At 37.5% G+C, this 22,583-nt stretch overlaps 1 protein-coding gene across 1 annotated transcript in view; it reads right to left on the reverse strand.

Moving 5' to 3' along the window:
• Window positions 1–2,950: 2,950 nt before the first annotated feature.
• Window positions 2,951–22,583, reverse strand: part of SNX9 (sorting nexin 9) — a 92,279-nt gene continuing 72,646 nt past the window's right edge. The window contains 12 exon segments of the mRNA XM_042446479.1: window positions 2,951–4,788; window positions 6,789–6,880; window positions 7,878–7,992; window positions 9,061–9,150; window positions 10,041–10,117; window positions 10,811–10,888; window positions 12,746–12,849; window positions 17,547–17,650; window positions 18,996–19,126; window positions 21,449–21,566; window positions 22,114–22,173; window positions 22,175–22,240. Of these exon segments, the coding sequence (XP_042302413.1) occupies window positions 4,741–4,788; window positions 6,789–6,880; window positions 7,878–7,992; window positions 9,061–9,150; window positions 10,041–10,117; window positions 10,811–10,888; window positions 12,746–12,849; window positions 17,547–17,650; window positions 18,996–19,126; window positions 21,449–21,566; window positions 22,114–22,173; window positions 22,175–22,240 (1,083 nt within the window). The 3' untranslated portion in view covers window positions 2,951–4,740.

Genomic DNA, 22,583 nt, shown 5'->3' on the forward strand with positions numbered 1-22,583 from the left:
CATAAGGTTTTTGTTTTCCTTATCACTTTGTGTCTCACTGTGAAGTTGAGTACATAAGTGTCTATGGAATCCAAAACTATTATGTTCATTTAGATCAATTTTCTGTCAACTCCTTGATTTTTGTTGTTGGGATTTATTCTTTATATTCTACACTTTAGGAGAAAATATCATTTTGGGGAAAGTGGATTTTTTTTATGTTGATAGGTGTTAAATGTCTGTTCTAGAACAGATCAAGCCCAAACTCTCCCTGGAAGCCAGGATGACTAAACTGAGACTGTCGTACTTTGGCCACATCATGAGAAGGCATGAATCATTGGAAAAGGCAATGATGCTAGGAAAGGTAGAGGGATGTAGAAAGAGAGGAAGACCACATGCTAGATGGAAAGACTCAATTAGGGAGCTCATAGGCCTGAGCCGGCAGGACCTGAGCAGAGCAGTGGAGGACAGGGGGTCTTGAAGAAGTCTCATCCACAGGGACGTCATGAGTTGAGAACAACTTGAGGGTAGGTGTTCATAAACCTGTGACTTCTGCTGGTTAAGGAATTATACTTTAAATTGTTTTAATATCACACATAAGTATTTTAAAGAAGTGATGAGTCTACTGTTTTTTTTAGGAGACTGCAATGCCAAGCAATTTCCACAATCACACCAGAGCAGGAACATTCTTTACTGATGAGAATATAGTCTACAGCTTTTAAAAATACCAGTGGTCTCCATATTTCTGTCCAAAGCACAAAGACATCTCACTGATCTATATTTCAGAGCCAATAAGACTGAATGTTACACAATAGCTATTCTTTTAGATGTGTTAAATTTATTTCAATCACATATGGCAAGAAGTTATGCTTTTCCTGCCATGGCCCAAGGACTACACTGCAACTGCCTGAGATGGTTTTTACACTTAAAGATGGTATGTAAGTATTTTAAATAAAAGTAATATACTGGTATACTCCCCCCCCCCAATATGTGGGTACATCTGGTAGTAAAGATGAGTAAGATCAATTTCCAGTTCAGCTTATTTCAATGAAGAATAATGTAAACTACCAACACAGCAACACTATTTCAGTTTTATCATACAAGACACGTTTCTGTCATGAAGAGATTTTAAAATTGGGCGGAAATTAATGTTTTTTTTAGTACACTTTGGTACTTCTGAAGAGAGAACCAGCAATTTTGTTCCCCATGTGAATTTTAGTTCCTATAAGGTAAGAGTAAGAAGTAGATTACTGTTGATACACACACTCAGTTATCATACATTTCTTCAGAATCAGAATCAACAATTCAGTTCAGCCAGTAAACTAAACTACTGTCCTGGCTCAGCATCAGAGAACATACTATGCTAACAGGTAGTGTTTCTAAAAGTGCACCTGCTGTAGAAGATGCCCTTTTGCTTGTGTTGCCTTGGTTAAAATTCTGATTCTGGTTACTATGAGATTCAAAGTATAGGAACCTGCCCCCTGCTCAGATACACTTCTGCAGAATGTTAACACGTCCTTTATTTTATATCAACAACCATGTATGTATATACAGGGTTGTTGATATAAAATATACACACATGCACACACTGAACTACCATGCTGTTAGACACTTAATAACATGCAGTAGCAGGTTAAAATATTACTTAGTCTAATATACTGTACTTTCTGGAGTATAAGACTAATTTTTAACCCAAGAAAATCTTCTCAAAATTCAGGGGTCGTCTTATATACCAAGTGTCGTCTTATAGGGTGGGCGCTGAAACCTCTGAGCTGAACTAGGGAATCTGCGGTCACTGCATATGGTGGGGGGAGCTTTAAAACGGCCGTGGCCACATCCCTGCCATATGCGGTGACCGTATGAAAACAGCAAGGATGGCGCTGTACAAGTACAGTAGAAGAAAATCCACTCATCAGGATTCCTGGAAAGAAGTGACTTAACACGATCCCGATGATGAGGTGAGGGGGCGCCTCACCGGGAAGGTGTAAGTGAAGGGTGGAGCAAGTTGTAGGTGTCCAAGATGCCTGGGGTATGGAAAAAAGAGCCGTGTTTGTGCTACCGCTCTGATAGTCTTGGAGACAGGGAGGGCTGGGCAGGCAGGGAGAGCTGACCAATCCAAACAAGCTTTGTATATAACAAGTTTTCCTGCTAAGTACCTACATGTCTCAAGCATTTCAATTAAAAGTACCATATTGAAATCAAATCTGATGGGTTTTTTATTTTTATTTGGTGTGCATTGGAAGAGGGATAGTCTTATACAGCGAGTATATCCCAAATTCTATATTTTAACTGGAAAAGTTGGGGGTCGTCTTATACACCGAAAAATACGGTACGTAGTTTTACAACTTCCATGTTCAAATAAGCTCCTTTTTTGATGAGAAATGATACCTTGCCCAAGCACTCTTATTCTTACTTAGGTATTCAAACCACATTTGTTCATTCTTTCTCAGAACCAACATGCCTGGTCAAAACAATATCAATGAGGCCCATGATATTCTGCAGGAGAGCCTTGGGTCTTTCCTATCATGCCCAGGAATAGTTTCATATTCCTCGTTTTGTTTTTAACAAATTAAGATTTTGCTTGCTACTTTTGAGATATTCTTGTTGGTTTTCATATTCGGCAACGCTGAGTATTGTGCAAATGGAATTCTGTTCACGCACTGAGACTATTATTCCATCCTACACACTCCCCAGATCTGCTCAGAAAGGATCTCCTAACCCTTTGGACCAGACATGTTCAGGAGACTGCAAAAGAGAGGGAAAAATCTCTTCAGTAAGGGTTTTTCTATTACACTGGCAGAATGATAGTACTTCATAGAACCTGTTATAGCAATTTTTGTGAAAAGAATGCTCCCTTTGATTTAAAAAGAATAAGAAAATTCTCAGCTCAATAAGGTGCCACAAGACACTTGCTAACATCAACTTTGGCACTGTTTGACACTGATATGTGATCCATCAAGTAAAAAGCAATTGGTTTTATGTATAAATATTTATTATCAATTTAAAGTCTTAATTTGCTAGAAAGTTACAGATCTGCCTATTCCAAGTTGTCTTCCTATGCACATGGATTTTGTACACTGTAACTATCTCTTCTGTACTTCTGTTCACTGTTCCCTATTTAAGATGCTAAGTCTGCAACTTTTATGTCATCAGGGTTAACTCAAAATTTGGTAAAAAGAAATCCCCAGAGAACCAGTTACAAAGATTCTGAGACAAAAATGAATATACAAATGCTGAAAAAAGTGGTGCTGTGAAAAAAAAGTGCCTTAGAATTTACTATACATTTTGCAATAACTTCATAAATTTCTTCTACATGCAAGATAGATTTCATTACATTTGGTGTAAAACATTTATACACATCCTTTACAATTTGTACAAATATTTCATGGCTATCTCATAACACTTTATGGAATTTTGGATGGCAAAACTAAAAGAGAAGAAGAAAGTTTGTAAAAAAATATATTGAAAACTTGACAACGAAAAGCACTGAGCTGGATTGACACGCTGCAATTAAATTGTTTTGGCTTCGTATTATCCTGACTGGCCCAGATTCTTTTTTATTCTAAAACTTAAGTGATAATAGAATGAAAGTAAGTAGAACTTAGAAATAATAAATCATTCAGTTCTAGAGCAAAGATTAATTCTACTGAAAGTTTAACTTGGCACCATGGTCTGTTGTGGCAACAGTTCTACCATCAGTTCAATCTTACAGTTCATCCCTTTAGAGCTCATAGTGAGTATACAAAAGGTCTTACACTTAGGCCAAAATTTACTATTTTGAACTAGCTGTCTCTTTGATGCTGTATGCTGACACACAAAAAACTATTTGTTTTTCCTCTGGAAAAGAGACTGACACCCTTGGCCATTTTAGGATCAAATGTTTTCAATGCTGTGTCAAATCAGCCTATTATAGAAAGACCTAAAACACAGAAGTGATCTTAGCACATTTTCTATCATGGCAGTAGTGATGACATACGAGCTACTAATGATACAACACACTTGTTGAGGAAAATGGTGAAAGCCCCTAAGAATAAACAGTACTGATTATCACTGGAAAGTGGCAGAAGGTGCATGGCTTAGAGTTATTTGATAGTTCAATATTTTCCAGGTATTTGGAATGGCTGTCTTGAAGTTCAACCTTCTTTTTCATAGAGCCAGTCCAGTTTTCAGGCATCTATGTAACAGGAATAGGACATTAAATGATTTCAAATTGGGAAAATTCGTATTATAGAAACTGAATGCAATGGCTAGATCAGAGAAAGGTTGAACCTTTGCTCAAGCATCACAATGAAACAAACAAACAAACAAAAAACCACAACACATTTGCTTGGATGCTACAATGCAGTTTAGCAACTGGATAAATGAACTGACTGTCTTGGAAAGTAAACTTATTTAGATCTCTGAACAGATCCTTATTATACTTTTCTTCAAGAATTTCTAATTGGCTGATACTGAATGCTTTTGAAAAGTTTAGGCACATGTATCTTTTTGTGACCCTTAGCAACAAATCATTTGGCAATTCAAAGCCCTATCATCTCATATTCCAGTTTTGCTTAGACATATAGGAAGTAAAGCACTCAGGATAAAAATATACATAAATATCCAAGGCATTTAGGCTAACAAAGTAAACATCTTAAGTTTTCACTTTTTTGCATCTTGGTTTTTTTAAAAAGGCTTTTTGGATGGCAAAGGCATCTTGTATTTGCACTGTCCCCACCAAAAAATCAGGAAAGCACTTTGGAGTTTTTTCTTCATTATCTGTATCTACATCATTGGAAAGCGGCTGAGAGCCTGCCTCAGCTTCTGTGCAATCTGAAACAGAAAAATACAGTGTACAAAGTAAGATATGCCACATATTAGGATTACCCAGTTTTCACTTTTACCTTGATGATCTTAAAGAAGGAAAGTTAAGCAATACGTTAATAAATGTAAATGCTGCACAAATTCTAACACCTATTGTAAGCATTCATCCTGCACAGCACAATCCTATACATGTTTACTCAGAGGTAAATCCCATGCAATCCACTGGGATTTACCATCAGATAAGATGGTATAGGATTACAACTTTAAGGTGTTTTTAAAACAAAACAAAACAAACAAAAAACCTCAATTCCAATTCAATTTACAACTTATTCTAACCCTCGACTGTTAAACCAGCTTGCTTTTACCTGTGGTTTGTTACAGAAATAAAATGATACCTATTATTTTTATGTAGCAGTTAATAAAAAGCAATGTAAGAACCATCCACCCAAGAACCATCACCTGCCTCTCCCAGAAACACCAGGGACCAGCAGAGAGACTCTGGAGGCACAGGAGCCCAGCTGTGCCCCCCCCCCAATGGTCCTAGATTGTAATGTTTTAAGATTGTGTATCATTTATATTGTTTTCAGGATTAGGATGGGGGGTTGAGAATGGGGATTATTTTCTATTTTACTTGTTTTGTTCGTTTATTGCTATGTAATTTGCTTTGTTAATTTTATTGCTGATGTGAATTGCTATGTATTTTTGCTATTTATTGCTATTGTGAATTGCTTCGTTATTTTATTGTTATTGTTTATTTGCTTTGTACTTTCTTTATTGTTGTAACCAGCCCTGATTCCTTGTGATTGGGCAGGCTATAAATAAATCCTTATTATTATTATTATTATTATTATTATTATTATCATCATCATATAAACAAATCTGCTTAATAATTAATTGCAAGTAGGAAATACATAGTCAACCATTCTCAACTCACATTCAAATTATTTCCAGATAAACGACTAAAGAGATGCCCAAGAGCAACAATTCTGGCTAGAATGGCTAGAGACATTACTCAGTAAAGACCACAGGAAATTTAAAAAACAAAACAAAACACAGAAGGTGGCATGAAATCACAAACTGCAAGCCAAAAATCTAAAAAAAAATTGCTCCTACATCAATAAAAGCAATTCTCTACCAGTAAACATTTACATCGATCCAGCTCTCCAAGTTATTCAGTTCTGTTTGCATAAATATACATTCATTTTTAATCTTTTAGTAGTTTGTTTGTCATGTGGTAAAATGTCTCATTTTCTGTTTTTTAAACGGGTAGGCAAATCTTAAGAAGATCCAGTCAGCATTTGCAATTTGAGCACCCATGGCACCCCTTCTCCCAACCAGAGGTGAATGGGAAGTGCAGCCCTTAATCTCACTGAACACAGAACAAGCACAGTTTTGAGACACTTCTTGAAACAAACAGTCTTTTATCTAGTCTCAGTACTGGCTGGCCTCTTCCTGTGCACTTCTTCCCCTTTAAGTGCTTAAGACACTCTTTGGATGGAAAAGGGACAGGCGAACTTTAGATTAATACTACATATATGTATTGTGTGTATTTCTAAGGTACAGAGCGGTTAAAAATACAGAGACTTAAGTGGAATAACTGCATACAGCTTAACCGTTATTCCTTCACTGAAAGGAATGAAAGAATCACTAATGAACTGCCAAGTACAACTCAATAGCATATCCTAGCCAAAAAGGAAGCGGCAGCTGCACTGTCTTGTCATGCTAAGTGTCGGGCACAGGAAGAATTAGGAACACCAAGCAGCATTTTCTAAGGAAGAGAGGAAAAATAATTTCTTCATAAATTGATATTTAAAAAATAAATTTAGTGGTTTTTGAAGTAATCATGTACAAAGTCACTGTTTACATAGGTTTTTTAAAAAGAAAAAAAAATAAAGAATGAAATGCAAAATCTGAGAACAAAAATTGTGCACAGTTTACTAGTCCTTTTTCTTTCATATAAAAAAGAAGAGTAAGGGTTCTACATGGCTGGAAGGCAAGCTACAACTTACCGTTTCATAGAACTGTGCCTGCTGTTCCAGGTACAAGCGCATAACACTATTGTAATCGTAAATCCGGTTGCTGTGAAAATGATTCATCTCAGCTATAAATAAAATTCAAATCACATATTAAAGTCTAATACTATAAAGGAATAACATTTTACTTATTACAGGAATTCAAACAAAAGGCCAAATTTCACACATCATTGTATTAGCAGTAACAACATGCTTGCTACCTCATACTCAGTTTGTTTGACCTCCTCACTTGGAATACGAGCTGCTACAGAAAGGTAAGAGGCATATATGGCATGGGAAAGTTTTCAGTGTTAAAGTGGTAAAGTATTCACATGACCTCCTACAACTACTTGGAGGCACTGCTTGAATTTCATACATGATTATTGTTACAGAAATTGCAATCTCATCTTTAGCAGGTTAGTCTCAGTTCTTCTGAATATATATTGCAAACTTCATACTTTTGGACAAATATATTTGATTAAATTCAGCTATCAAATACATGTCAATCAGTGAAATGTATTCATTACCACACTATGTAGGTACTCCATTCTTTCGCAAATCTGGAAACAGAACATGAAACAACACACATGGAAAACTGCAATTCTAATTAAAACGCTAGCAGAAAGTTTGGTGGACAAAGACACGAATGTGAATTTCATAGAGAGACAAGATGGGGGGGGGGAAGAGAAAATAGTTTTTTTACAAAGACGTATACCACATTGTTCAAATGCTCTTTTCAAAAACTTCAAAGTAATCTATTTTAATATATTCTATAGTAAGATACACATTACAGCAATCACTTATCAAACCACATCTGTCTATAACACATTTATCTATAACAGTGAAATGAAGACAGTTGCATTGGTTTATTGATAGATAAAATAACTTTAACACAAAACAGATATGAACTGATAGGCAAACCCTGCCTATTGCTTTAATTTGGGTCATTCCAGTTCTGTTCTAGAATAACTAGCAAATTGAAGTGCCTTCAAGTATGCTGACCATAATTAGTTTTGCCATTTTCTAACTCCATCCCACGACCATTCCCTGTGGATACAAGAAAATAAAGCACTTGAACAGCAGTACCTTGTAGTGCATATGACATTGTGCTTGCACGTTTCTGCATGTTGTGCTTATCTTGTGGAGTAATTTTGCTGGTAGCAACTAGTTTATCACTTTCCTTCACTTTTTCTATTGCTCCCTGTTAAGACAAAACATTACACAATGCATCACTGAAATTACAAACACTTTGTGAATCTATCCTCAAATAGCTGCAAAAAATAGAGTTTAAACTGCTGAAGTACCTCATTACTCACAGCGTCTAAATGTACTTAGGTGTTTCATGTGTCCTGTAGTTGGCAGCTACAAGTACTAAAGAAAGCTGCAGCAACATGATACCAACTCATCATAGAGTTTTTGCTGTGGGTCTGTGCATAAACCATCAACAACAGAGAATTTCTTTACATAAACACAGAAAATGGCTTCCAAAACATCAGTTTATTATTGGGAATATCCCTTTGAAATATATATATCAATCACTGCAATCAGGAAACCTTGGAAGTAATCACCTAGTGGGGAAAAATCACTCCAATGAAGCATTATTAAATCTCTATACTTCTATTTATATAACACTTGCTCCAAAGAACAGCTTCTCTGATTCTGAAATGAGCTTCCAGTGAAAATTTAAAGATTAAGAGGATGCAGAATGCACAATTACATTAAAATATCTAGGGTCTGATCTTATATTGCACTGGAGGAGTATTATGCTCTGCCGGCAGTCCCTTCTTCACATAACACTCCTCCAGTGCAATATAGGACCACACCCTAGATATTTTAATATAAGTGTCAATTCTGCATCCTCTTAATCTTCAAATTTTCACTGGAAGCTCATTTCAGAATGTTTGAATACACTTATGCAGCAGCCAAGAGAAGAGAAAATCTGTTGTTCTCCTGGATCTCCAGGGAGTCGTTGCTGGAGGCCCTGGGGGAGCGGGGGGTCAATGGTTACTCTCTTCTCCTAGGTGCACTAGTTCAGCAAGCTGCTGTCTAGGTGTCCTTCCTTCATCCCTACTAAATGGAACTGAAGACACATTTGGAAGCCACTGTCTGAGTGAAGTGGAAATATGATATATCTCCTACTGCAACATCTCCAAATGGCATGATGGTGTAACTCCAGGTTACCGACACAACTGCACCAACAGTATGCATTTGTTTATTTCAGTATCCTAGTATCAATTTCTTTAAAAAGAGTAGCAGAAAAGTTTAGTACCTTATGAGCACCTATGATATCAGGGAAGCAACCAAGAAATCCTTTGTATTCATGATTGGTTTCCATTAGAAAATGAAGATCCTTCTTTGGCTGACAAAGAAAAACATCCAGTAATTAACTCCATAACATCTGTACATTTACAAAGGATATTAACTGTGGATAGGGCAGAGATGAGGAGAATTTGGACTGTTGTTACCCGCCTAGATCCCAGAAGGGAAGGGCGGTATATATATAAATATTTTATTTATTATCATTATTAATAGCTTAAAAATCTTGAGCACTTAAAGAAAATACTTGTTTTATGTTATATTTTAAATCTGCCTTTTGAAAGCTTTTTCCAAACATTATAGCAACTAATGTATGAAAGTGTCTGCTTATGTGCCTTTAAGTCGCCTGTCTTATGGTGACCCTGAGAATTTCATCTTATGGTGACCCTGTGAATTTCATCAGGTAATCTTAGGCAAGTCATACTCAGGTTTGCCATTGCCTTCCTCTGAACAACATCTGGTATTCCCTGGTTGTCTCCCATCCAAGTACTAACCAGAGCTGACCCTATTTAGCTTCCAAGATCAGATGGAATTTGATGTCTCTAAATGAAAACATATATTTATCTGCTATCCTTTCAAGTGAGCTCTATGGCTGGCTTTTTTCAAAAATGCATATATAATCTGCAAAACTGTGGTTACTGGGGTGGGAGGACTGAATCTAGCCCCTGCTCCTTGCAATTTAAAGGGTTATACAGAGGAAGAGAAGCAGCTATATTGAAAAGGGGAATCATACAAGTAGCACCCAATTGTGTACATAATTTGCCATCAAGCTAGAGAAATAAACATACAAGTCTGCTTCTATGCATGCATAGTCTCAAATTATAAAGACAGATTTTAATAATCAACCTATTCGTATATTATTGACATAATTACTCAGAGTCTTCCATGGAGTCCACAGACATCTCAATCATTGTAATATTATACCATATTCACCTGTTCTGCCACAAGACTGGCAATTTCTTCATACGTTTTTCCTGCTTCTGTTATTGCTTCATTGAGGTCAGTCTCACCTAAATCAAAAGTTGCAGAAAACTTCTCAAGTCAATCAATACACAGTTCAAACAAAGAAAAATAACCGTAATTCCCCTAGCTGAGGTAATTACAATTAAAAGTAGCATTTGTTGGGATAACTTCTATAACCACCAGTAGAAGAAAATGCATAAATATTCATAAACCTAAGCCAGTACTTAATCTCATGAAAGAGTTACTTAGAATGTTAAGATAGAGGATAAGCCATTCAGCAGAAGAAAAAATGCTTTTAATTATCTATGCAATTATGGCAAAAACTAGCACAACAATATTAAAACTGTAGCTCTTTTAGATTTAGGTTTCTTTTCCTAGCTGTTTATATGTTTCTGCTGACAAATGGACCATAGTTTGAGGTGTACCTGTACGGTCTATCAAACAGAAGGGCAAAAGAGCAGCATATCCTATATTTTATTTATATTTTATATTTGGCAGGGAACTGTCAAATTAGCAATTTGCAAGCTGCTCTGAGAGACTTTGTGCCTGAAGAGCAGGGTATAAAAACTCTAAATAAATAACTAAAATTTCACCCATTTTCTCTTTCTCTATGTAAACCATAGTATTTTTGTTATTTTTTAAACCTATTTATACAAATACATAAATTAAAGGAAAAGTAACCATGTAACCTCCCCCCCCCAAACGAATCTGAGGTTATCCAATAAATGATGTCCAAATACCTTGATATCCGCTGGTACTGAAAACCAGAGCTAAACCTTGTAAAGCTTTTCCTATTTTCTGGTATTCCTTGGGTAATGCTGAAAGAGAGAAGATTTGACTTTAAAATATAATCCATTAAAAATCTGCAAATATAATTCATTAAAATTCTGCAAAATGCAGTAGTTAACTAACTAGAAACACTAGTATGACAAGCAGCCAGTCTCATCAACCTCCTTCCCAGTTGTCCTTGTATTCTTTCTCTTGCAGTTCCTCTGGTTGGGTCTATTTTACTTTCTCTGCCTTTCCCAGCACCATTAGTTCATTTGCTATGATCAGTGCGCTTTTGTTTCTCCTAGAAATGATTCAGCTATTTGGCCTTAGGCACGTAATATCCCTTGGCAAGCATTCTGTTAGTGGTCTACATTGGTTAAAGTTGCTCAGCACACACAGAATGATTTTTTGAACAATGTGCAACACTCATATCGTAGTGACGATGGTATGAGTGGAGCTGTGCTTGTGGAATTGCTGTGCATTAAAGAGTAGCTTGTGAAAATGTATTGTCTCTTTGCATTGTCCTTACAAGCTGTACATTGCAACTGCATTATTGTTATTGTTATAGTTTATTTATATAGCACTGTACATTTTACACATCACTTTACATGGTCATCAAACAAGATACAGATAAAAACTTGCCTACGACGTACAATCTGATGGATTGCCAGCCATGCACATTAACCATTGATCCACATTATGTTGTGTTACATGGGTATTCAATACTGAAGTTGCAAAATGCAACTCTGCCTGTAGAGATTTATGCTATACCGAAGCAATGCATAATCTTGGCCCTAACAAAGATTGAAATCTGTGGACTCTTTATTTCACATTGGTTAAGTTTCTATGATGTCAGAGTATCAATTACTTAGGGGAAGTGGGCAGACAGATTCTGAATATCAAGGCCTACAGGAAGTTTAAAACTAAATTAAGCCCTGCTACAGTACAGGATCTGCCCTGATTAGTACTTCAATAGGGGACTGTCAATGAATACCAAGTGCTGTAGGCTTTATTTCAGAGGAAGGAACTGGCAGAACCATCTCTGACTATTCCTTGTTTAAGAAAACCCTATACAATTTATGAGGTTGCCATAACTTGACAGATGGCTTGAAGGAACATATTATTTTATACACACACACCGCACACAGTGTATTTACAGCATGGGCTTCCATCTTGATACAGATCAAATAAGTAGGCTTGAAGACTTTTAGCATGCATGCACAAGCAACTGTTCACTTATAAGAGAGGCAGCTTATTCTGGAATGTCTCTCCTAAATTACTGCATCCACAAATGCAACTAGACACCTTGGATCCTATTTTGGGAGAAAGGCTGAATCTAAGTGCCATAAACAAACAAACAAATTTCATATACTTTCTAGAGGAATTAACTGTTTTTTAAAATGAGATTTTCAAGAAGGTTTGTGAAGCATGTATGCAAACCATCACAATCAACATCCAAACACAACATTTGAGTAATGGTTACTTTGTTTTCAAGAGTCTACATTCTGAATAAGTCTCAAAACCTTGCCATAATCTATGAATTCAGTTGCACTGAAGAAGATGCATGTGCTATTTTGTTGTGATTATTTCAGGGAAATGTATCTATGCTCTAATACAATATGATCTAAACTATTTAGTTCTCTGAGAAATCATTTTGCTCTGTATAAATTCTGTAGGCTTACAGAGGAAACAGAATATGTTACGAAAATCACATCCAGAAAAGCCTGTTATGTCCTTCCAAGGGAAAACCTGTCAGGATCAGATTTCAAAGGTCTACAGGGTGAGCAAATGTTCACATTTATGGATTACACATTTTAAACTGCCTTTGCTTTGTTTATGAATATTCTGCTGCTAGTCTCAGAGAAAGGAAAGTTGCACGTTTTGTAGATAAAAATGCAACTTACGTCCTGTACAACGTTTCCAGTGTTCATGACCCACTGTCAGTAATTCCTTAACACCATCATCCATGGCTTTGGTGAACCTGCCAACCGCATCACATTTCTGTTCACTGTATAAAAAAAAAATAAATGAGTCAGGCACAGTATTTTCCTTGTTTAGTATAGTGAACTTGGAGATGGTTTTGTTTGTTTCTTTGTTTGCAAATTGTCTGAATCACTCATAAACCTGAATGTTTCCTCAACACTGTTGTTATTATTTAACACCAAGCTGGCTTTGACTAATACTGACCCTAGGACTGAAAGACCATCATGAGCTCCAGTCATTGACAGACCTGCTCAGATTTTATTAATAGTGGAAAATTATCCAGTGTCCAGTGTAGCCACAATGCTGCCATTCTTAGACTCACTGTTGTGCAGCAGTTAAGAGGGAAAGCAGGACATAAACATAACAAACAAACAAACTGATAAAAGATGAGGAATTGCAAGAAATTTCTGATACCTGTGATAAGAATTTACCCAAGAAGAGAGAACAGCAGCGAGAGGAACCATTTAATCTCACAGTGTACTCTTAATTTCCTAGTTTGATTGTTAAGAACAGGCTGTTTACCTGTGCCTGTGGTTCTTTGAGTAGTCACCTGTGAACTCACACAAATAGGTAATGATGTGCCTTCACAGTAATGGTTTGGAACTTTCTAGAGTTCAAAGATGCATTTTGGCAGGAGCCTCACTCCAGAGTGCATGCTCCCAACTTTTCACTTAGTTCCTTGTGATTTGCTGCACTGTAAGACACAATGAAGACACTTGAGGGGAAGAAGGTGAGGTTGTGTGAGTTCACAGATGATCATTCAAAGAACCAGTTACAGGTAAAGTAAGCTGTTCTAATTCTGTGTGGTCTCTGTGACTCACAGAAATAAGCATGCTAACTCATTAGCAATCCAAGTTGCTGCTGAAACCCATTTCACAAAACACTGGGATGCTTCTTTGAACCAGTGTTAACATCAGAACAGTTTAGCAACCATCCCAAAATCTTGCTGATGTAAGAAGGTGAAAAAACCCATCTAACAACCAAAGTGTGACATTTTGCTTCCAGAGGAGACTAAGGTGATGAGAAAACAGTACCATCCATGATGCAAAGAGAAAATGAGATGGTCTTCAGAGGAAAGATTATATTACAGTAAATAGCCACCTTATCCTTGTAGAAAAGCATAAATGGAAGGCTGTGATGAAACATATAGATTTCCCTTGCATACCTGTCATAGCAACAAGAAAAACTATCTTCATAGTGAGAAATCTACTATCATCAGTTGCCATCTGTTCAAAGGATTTAGATATAACATAAGAGAGGGCCAAGTACAAGTTCTATGCCAGAACCAAGTAGGTAAGTGGAAGGTGCAAATTTTTGAACTCTTTCACAAATGCTTTTACTGATGGAAGAACAAGGAATAGACAAAAGGAGTCTTGACTCAAACTGAGATGGTCGATAGAGACTTTTAAAAGGGAAAAGGACAAGACTCATCTCCTAAATGCCAGAGAAACAACAGAACAAGGCATGTCACTGGCCTCTTTGAAGTGATGGAATCGATTCAGTTTCTCTAGACAATAAGAGTAATGGGGATATTCTATTAGATTTGCTTATAAGTTGTAAAACCTGCCCTGGGAGGTCCATGCATGAAAAATGTTCTCCAAACCACAAGGCTTAAAGTTCTGGATTAAAAGGCCAGGTCGTGGTGGAAGTCAAATTAAGCAATTCCCAGTCACAACTAGAAGTGAAGTGGCCTTGGCAGAGCTGCCAAGACAAGCAAAGATTGATTAGCATTCAGTTGTTTTTGTCAAAGTAAAGCTTCAGCAAAGTCCCAATGATTAGAGGAAATGGAGGGAAGGCAGATAGGAGGGCCCCATTCCATTTGTTAAGGAATGCATTACCCAAATTTCATCCTTACCCCTAAGCAGCAAAATCTGTTCAATGTACATTGTCCTTGGAGGGAGACATGACATATGGTCAGGAAGCCCCAACAGAAGAGAGGCCCTGAATTACCCTGGTCTTGAGTCGCCATTCATGTGAAACTAGTTGAATCTATTGCAAATGTCTACCCAAACGAAACAATTCTGAGAAGGTAACTGTGGAAATCCATATTCCTCTGGCAATGCACCAGTCTGTCAGACAAAGGCAAAGGACTCGCAGTTCGTGGGGGCAAGTTCTTCACTGCTTGTTTACATAATGAACTGTTGTTGAGACATCTGTAAAAACTGCTACTGTGCAACATTGGTTCAATTTTTTTCAGCACTTTCCTTATAGGTAACAGCTCCAGAATATTCACATGGGCCAAGGACTCAGGTCTGGATCAGTGGCTCATGATGGTGTGGGACCAAACATATTCTCCTTGTTTTTGACGGGATGCATCTGTCACACATGTTAAGTGTGAACTTTTGAATGTTTAAAGGTATTCAACTCAGGAGGCTGTCTAGTAGGGTCCACCATTGTAATGAGGTCTTTAAATGTAGGGAATGCTTATACATTTGTAAGAACTCTTGGAATTGGTGTTGAACATGGGGAGGAACCAAAATTAGAGAGGTCTCACAAAGGGTCTCAGACACTGAAAGTGTTTGACATAAGTTGTTGATACCATGAGGCCTACTAACACTTATATGTCACAGATCAGAGACTGCCTTGTGCAGGAGAGTTCAAACGTAAAATATAATCTTGTCTATCCTATCCCTTGGACATTAGATGTCCCCTAGTACCAAATTGAGTTGAGCCCCGATGAAGAGAAGAGTTCATTAAGGAAAGACTGTCAAGTGTATGTAATACCAGAGATGGTATCTCAAGTGGGAGATCAGATGCTAACTGTCTTAATAAGGAAAACCTGTGACTCCTTTGGCACAGAGGCAAGCCAAGGCATTTAGTATACATCCTCTGGGTTGATGCACAGCTGAATGGAAGAACTCTGTATTGGAACAGTTTGGATCCAAGAGTGAAACAGACATTTCTTGTGTTGTGGTTCAATGCTGCTATGAAAATATGTGTATTTTAGATCAACACTGTCAAACTAGTCACTCAGCCTGAGGAGAGACAGGATGCTTGATAGCATGACCATTAGAAATCACATGGAAATGAAAAGCTTGTTTATTATCCCTGAGATCAAGGATCAGAGACTGTTGTGCTTTGGAACTATCAAGTTATCTTGAATGAAGCCCTTCTTTGATATGAAACTAAAGAACTACTTTGTTGCCCCGTTTTGAAGAAGGGAAACAATTTCATTCCCAAGATTGGAAGATGGGACAGAAAAAAGAAGAAAGCCTGAGGGAGAAGTGAACTCAAAGGCATAACTAATGTGGATGATGGCCAAGACCTAATGGAGGCCCATTTTTAATAGAAACTGATGAGACAATAACCCCCCCAAAAGTTGGGAGTATCAGCAGAGGCAATCTGGTTTCAAAAATGATGGGTGATCTGAGCAACAAACCAAAAGTTAAGTAGAAGTCTGAGAGGTTGTATTTGTAGATGAGGAGCACTTGAAGCAATGGAGTAAATGTCTGGAGGAGTAAGCTTGTGAATGCAAAGTAGATGTTTATGAATGTCTATATCAAGACAGACAACACCAAGAGGATTATATGGATAAGGAAGAAACACTCATCATTCTCAGATACATGCAGCTTTTGGTTGCTGTCCATGATTGTTAATTTTGATATTGGAGAGGGCCTTTTCATCAGTTTTTGCATTCCTCAGTTTTTGCATTTCCTCAGTTTTTGCATTCACCTCAGAGGAGGGTAGTTCTGCAACATGTAATCATACCTGTAATGATCTTTGTGTCACAATCAGTTAAGTGTGGCAACATGCCACATGATTAGCAAGGTTGGGAGGTTCCCTGTGGAAAATTCACACTGATTTCCTAACCTTTTCCAAATGTTTGTTGGGAGGGGAGTACAATGCAAAGAACAACAGAAAATGGCTTAACTTACTTTCTCCCATCCCAGGAGAAAGACAGGGTATAAATAAAATAAATAATTAACTGACAAAAAAGATAAAAGGCAGCAACATGAACACTGAGAAAAAGCAGGAACTTATGGAAGTTTCAAGCTAATCTGCTAAAGCAGCAGCAGTGGTGAAAGGTGGTCACTGCTCTTGGACATGCACACTGTGGTGGGTTTCTCACAAAAATGCGTCTTTGAGTTCTACAAAGTTCTAAACCAATGCTGCAGAGGCTCAGAATTGCCCATTTGTGTGAGTCACAGAAACTACTAAGAAGAACCACTGATACATACACACTGGTCCAAAGTTATTGTTCTCAGACATGTAGGTATACCTACACTTTGGTAGTGTTACATGATTATAGGGTTGCCATAATTCTTTACTAAAAACCGGTACAAAATGTAGGACAAAATTTAGACCAAAATATAGGACAATTGTAGGATAAAATTTAGCCCAAAATGTAGGACATTTAAGAAAAATGGAGGACCCTAAATTTCCTACATTTTGGCCTAAATTTTATCCTGCAATTGTCCTATGTTTTGGTCTAAATTTTGTCCTGGGTTTTAGTAGAGAATTATGGCAACCCTATATATGAATGTATTTTTGTGGTTGTACACTTTCCACATTTTGAGAATACTTCAATTTCTTTAAAACTATCTTGCTATGTATTGAGCCCTCAACTTTAATTACACTTTGCAAAGAAGTGCAGAAGATTTTGGATACCAGTGAAGGAATTTATTAATATAAAATTAAAGATGCATTTTAAAAAATATTTACATCTTTTCATGAGATGACAGCATTTTTGTAATAATGAAGGGGAGGAATCCAACACCTTACATTTCTATCATATCCAAGTCAGGACCTTCTGGTTCCATAGTGGAAAAGACCATAACACCCACAATCTCATCTTTTTCTGCCTTCCTCTTACCCGTTTTCCATTCCTAGGGACAAAAGTAAAAAACAAACAACAACAACAAAAAACAACAACAAAGTGACAGAAACACACTCATTGACATCCTGAAAAGTCCTCTCTTACACGAGACATTTTTGCCTGCTCCCAAGAGCTTCTTGAACAAGGGCAGAGGTTCCTCATGGACACAAGTGATGTACTTCAGTAATAACTGAAGGTGAGATTCAGAAAGCCATATGCCTTCTGATGTCAAATATAGTACAAAACCTAAGATTCAGGAAGAATGCTCCTTTCTACACATTAGCTGCTTTTGAAACATGGTGCTTGTGTACATTATTTATAAACCCCAAATTCCACCTGGACTCACTGCATGCTGCTTATATTATGCAGGCCCTAAGTCCTGCATTGGGTTCAGGCTGTTTACACAATGTCCAGGTCCGATTTGGGATCCTGAATAAAAAAGACCTACTTTTGCTCCACGTTTTCCAGAAAACCCAAAACACAGCAATAACGAACCCCTGCAATACATTCCCTGTGAGTCACTGGGTGCCTTAATCTGATCTCAGAGAAACTTGCGCATGCAAAAGCAGTGCCAGCTGGCTTCCAGGAACCACGTGTGAAGTCAGCTGCCCACCATTCACATTTTGTCCCGGTTTTTAGTAAAGAATTATGGCAACAGGTAAGGGGGGGGAGGTATTTAGGAGGAATTTGGGGCCAAAATACTTTGGATAAGCCCAGAGTATTCTGACAAATGTAGACAAAATGTAAATATGTGGAGTTAAAGGCTTTCATGGCCGGCATCTATAGTTTTTTGTGGTGTTTTTGGGCTTCTTGAAACTCTTCTAGAACATGGCCACATAGCCCGAAAACCCCACAAAAACTATAAAAATGTAAATATTTTTCAATGTTTATGTTTAAAAACAAAAAAAAAACCTTAGTGGGCTTCTGTTTGAAAGAAGTGTATAAAATCTCTCCAAGAACAGCACCTGAAAGGACTTTTTATATCATGACTTGGCCAGCAGTATCTATCCCACACTTAGCCACACACGTACAGTTTTTGGTCTCCTAATAGCCATCTGCATAACAGAAGAAGTCAAATGAATTGTATCATGGAAGATGCTAGCATTCATGGTGAATTTTTTTTTACTAATAGCACATTTCCTTCTATAAGACAATTTTCTCAAGGCAGATGAAAGAAACTGAGTTTGTTTTATGTCCATTAATTATGCATGAAAACCTTTTAATTAGGGTATATCCAAAGGCCCTCCAAATATGATTGGATTGTAAGCCCCAGCAGTTTTAGTTAAGACAGCCAATGGTGAAGGATGATAGAACTTATAGCTAAATAATATCTGGAAGGCTACAAGTTGAGTTACCTTTTCATCATGAAAGCTAAGGAACTGTTGAAAAACTTCACTCTCTGAAACAACTGGATGACGACACATTCTGGTCATCCAAGCTTGTAGTCTCTCCATCCGCATCTTGATGAATTCTTCTTCAAAACGCCCTGTAGGTCAACAAGTGACAGCTGTTGACATTCCCAATTAATGGAACCTTTTTCTCCCAGTAAGACAAGTCAATCTGAGATCAGTATTTGCCCCTTATGGAATACCTTGAATCACATAAGACTATTCACGTTTCACAAATATAAAACTGTTCACAAAAATACAGCTGTTGCAGACTACAGTGGCTAAATGCCTGATGGAGACAATATTATATCTAAATGTCACCACTGGCTACAGGTTTCTAAGTACATTTCAAACTATTGCTTTTAATATTTAAACATCTAAAGGGTGCAGTTTCTGCTAACATAAAATAACAATGTTTTCTATAAGTCTATTTCTGTGCTTTATGACTTTCTGAAGAAGCCATTTTTTATGTGCTCCCCCCAATGGAGATGTAGCAGGTGGTATGAAGAGCTGGAAGATTCACATTTGTGGCCAAACTACAGAATTTCCTATCAAGATATCACTGTTTATATTCTTCTTTAAGATCAGAGAACAGAAGCAATTATTTTAGAGGATTATTTGTAGATTCACCACTACCATTAGATATTTTGTTCTGCTCTTTCTCTCAAATGCTTTATCATCAATTTTCAAAATTATTCCTCACTGCTTTATCTTTTAAAAATTTATTTTATTCTTTTTAGTGCTTTGGGCAACAAAACAATTATTAAATGTGAGGAAATCAAAGTAAAATATAAGGCAGTAACATATCATTTATTCTGCACATCCCAATATCTAATTTACCACTAAAAATATTTCCTAATGAAGCTGAAAACACTAATGAGCAGAAGGAAATAAGCACTCATACATTTCTTTCATCTGCACAGTCTCAAAAGGAGAGAGGTGGAGGGAAAAGGAGAAAAGGGATGCTGTAAATGTTAAATGAGCAATAATTTTGAATGAACTCAGAAGACTCCCATTGAATGAACTCCTCTGTTTTATTCCAAGTCCATGTGCCCATTTTACAAAATGATAGTGGCATTCTAAGCTGGAAGCTTACTAAAGGAAAAATTAAATAATTCCCTCAGTTCTGTTTCCTTGGCATTCACTCTATATTACTGTTCAGTATTCTTGTGCAGTTCGTTGTTGCATTTTCAGCACTACCTAGTTACAGGGTTGTCCCTCTAAATCTTTCTGGATATCTTTTATAGGTTTTCTCTTTCCACCAAAAGGTGTATAATTCCTCCAACACTGTGCTTTGGCAGTGCATGCTGAATTACTTTAACTTACCCCATATTTTATAAATTTAGACCAAGTTCCAACCCTTTACAATGAGATGCAATACTTGAACCACACACATTACAAAATCAGTGGAAACATTATCTTTTGAAAATGTTACAGTACACTGTTACAAAATGAAATCTTAATTTTTTTTTTCAGGAAGCACAGCAAAGGTAGATCAAAACAAAGTGAGACTACTACCAGCCTTTAAATACATCTACGTGGAAAAAATGCATAAATTGGTAACATAGGCGCGTTACAGACTGCCCCTTTGGGGTGGCCTGTAGGCGCACCTTTCCCCGCCAGATCGGGGCCTCAGTGGCCAGAGCGGCAGCCGCTGAAGCCCCGATCCGCCACTTTCCGGGCTGCGGGGAAGCGGCAAAAGGCTCCTTCCCCGCAGCCTGGAAAGGGGTGTCCTTGGGGCTTCAAGCCCCAAGGACACCCCGCGGTGGCGGGGAGAAGGAGAAAGGGGCCGTTTGGCCCCTTTCTCCTTTGGTTCGCTGGGCGCAGCCGTCTGAAGGCTGCACCCAGCGGACAAAACCAGGAAGGAGCTCCGAAACGGAGCTCCTTCCGGGGTCGCGGAAAAGGTGCCCTAGGCGCCCTGCCGCGACCCCAATACGTCACAACCGCGCCGCCTCGTTTGGAGGTGCGCGGTCGTCACGTATCGATGACGGCGGACGTGTGGAATGGCCGCTACCACTTTGTGCACGCGCAGCGCGCACTAGGGTTAGGGCAGTGCAGAAGCACCGCCCCGTCTTAACCCTAGTATGCGCTCCGTGCGTACTTTTAAGCCCGTATGTAACGGGCCATAGTTCAGCCTGACTGTGCTGCAAGGTGCAAAACAAAGAACCCAAATCCTGATCCATGCATTTTATTAAAAGTACATTGTTCCCATTCCTTTTACTTTCACTTTGAATACTGAATCCTCTATTCTTCTCCCCAGTTTTAAGGTTAGCATGACTTTAGCTGATTTACATTGAAAGATTTCACTTCCAAAACTGACCCCTTTTCATTAACTCCCCCCCAAACAAAAAATAATGGCCCTAATCAGATAAAATTATAAGATGCCCTAATTCAAGAGCATTCAGTTTGAGAAAAATTACCTGTAACTTGTTTGTCTGGAAGAGATGGAATTGGAATGGCTGATCCAAATTTAATCAAGAGACGCTCATATAGCCAGTCAAAGTGTTTGTATCTGTGGTTGACAGATCGATTAGTGTTCTGTGAAACAAGCACACAAAGGAAAACTTCTTATGACTTTTCCAAAATATATTCACAACAAGATAATATGTTCACATTAGATATTATTTAATTATTTAGATATCATTGTTTATGTTATTTAACTCTGTGGTGCAAAGCTTGTATAAATCGAGGGCAAGTTTTGGGGCCAAAATTATGAATTTTGCTATGAATCGTATATAAGTCGAGGGTAAAATTTAGAGACATTTAGCAAAGATCTAAAGGATGAAGCAAAGCAAAACAATGTCAAAGAACTTATAAAATTCCATCAGACACAACTATTTGTGATTACTCTTAGGAGTGGATGGATGAGAGAGTAGAGGGTGTCAGTGCTTCACATATTATATTCTTGCTTTTCACCAAGAGATGGTTCCTTCTTTTAAATAAAAGCTAAGATATAGTATTTACATTGACCCGTGGATAAGTTGACTCAGTTTTTTTGGGTCAATTTTTGACCTAAATTTCTAGACTTATACATGAGTATATACATTATATAAGAGTAACTGGATGTTTTGATGTCTGCACTTACTGTACATGTAAGCTGATATTCAATGTAGCTCTTGAGACCATACATTTTAGAACCCTTTTTTTGGGTCAGCCACAACACAGTCAAATGTAGAGGTAGGATAAATCCACATGGGGCCATAATCGCCAATCTACAAGGGAACAAAAATATTTATCAACCCTAAGCAACAAAATATAATATTTAAAATATGTATTTAGAGCTAAAATGCATTTATTCCATCTGAAAGTAATCAATACTCTTAAATATTGAAGTCCAGTAAGAGTTTCCTATAACTTGAAGGCAGCATTATAAGATCTAATACTGTAATGGTACAACTAAACTTTTACGTTATACATATCAGCCTGGAGAAGGTAATCAATGCACTCTGTACAGTCTTTTGGGTCTCCTTAAGATTATAATTGTTCCATGTCATTTCAACTAGACAATAACAAAATCTAATTGGAGACAAAAGACCATTAAAAACTATTTGAAAA

Source organism: Sceloporus undulatus, chromosome 1 (genome assembly GCF_019175285.1).
Source record: "Sceloporus undulatus isolate JIND9_A2432 ecotype Alabama chromosome 1, SceUnd_v1.1, whole genome shotgun sequence".
NCBI classification, from domain to species: Eukaryota; Metazoa; Chordata; class Lepidosauria; order Squamata; family Phrynosomatidae; genus Sceloporus; species Sceloporus undulatus.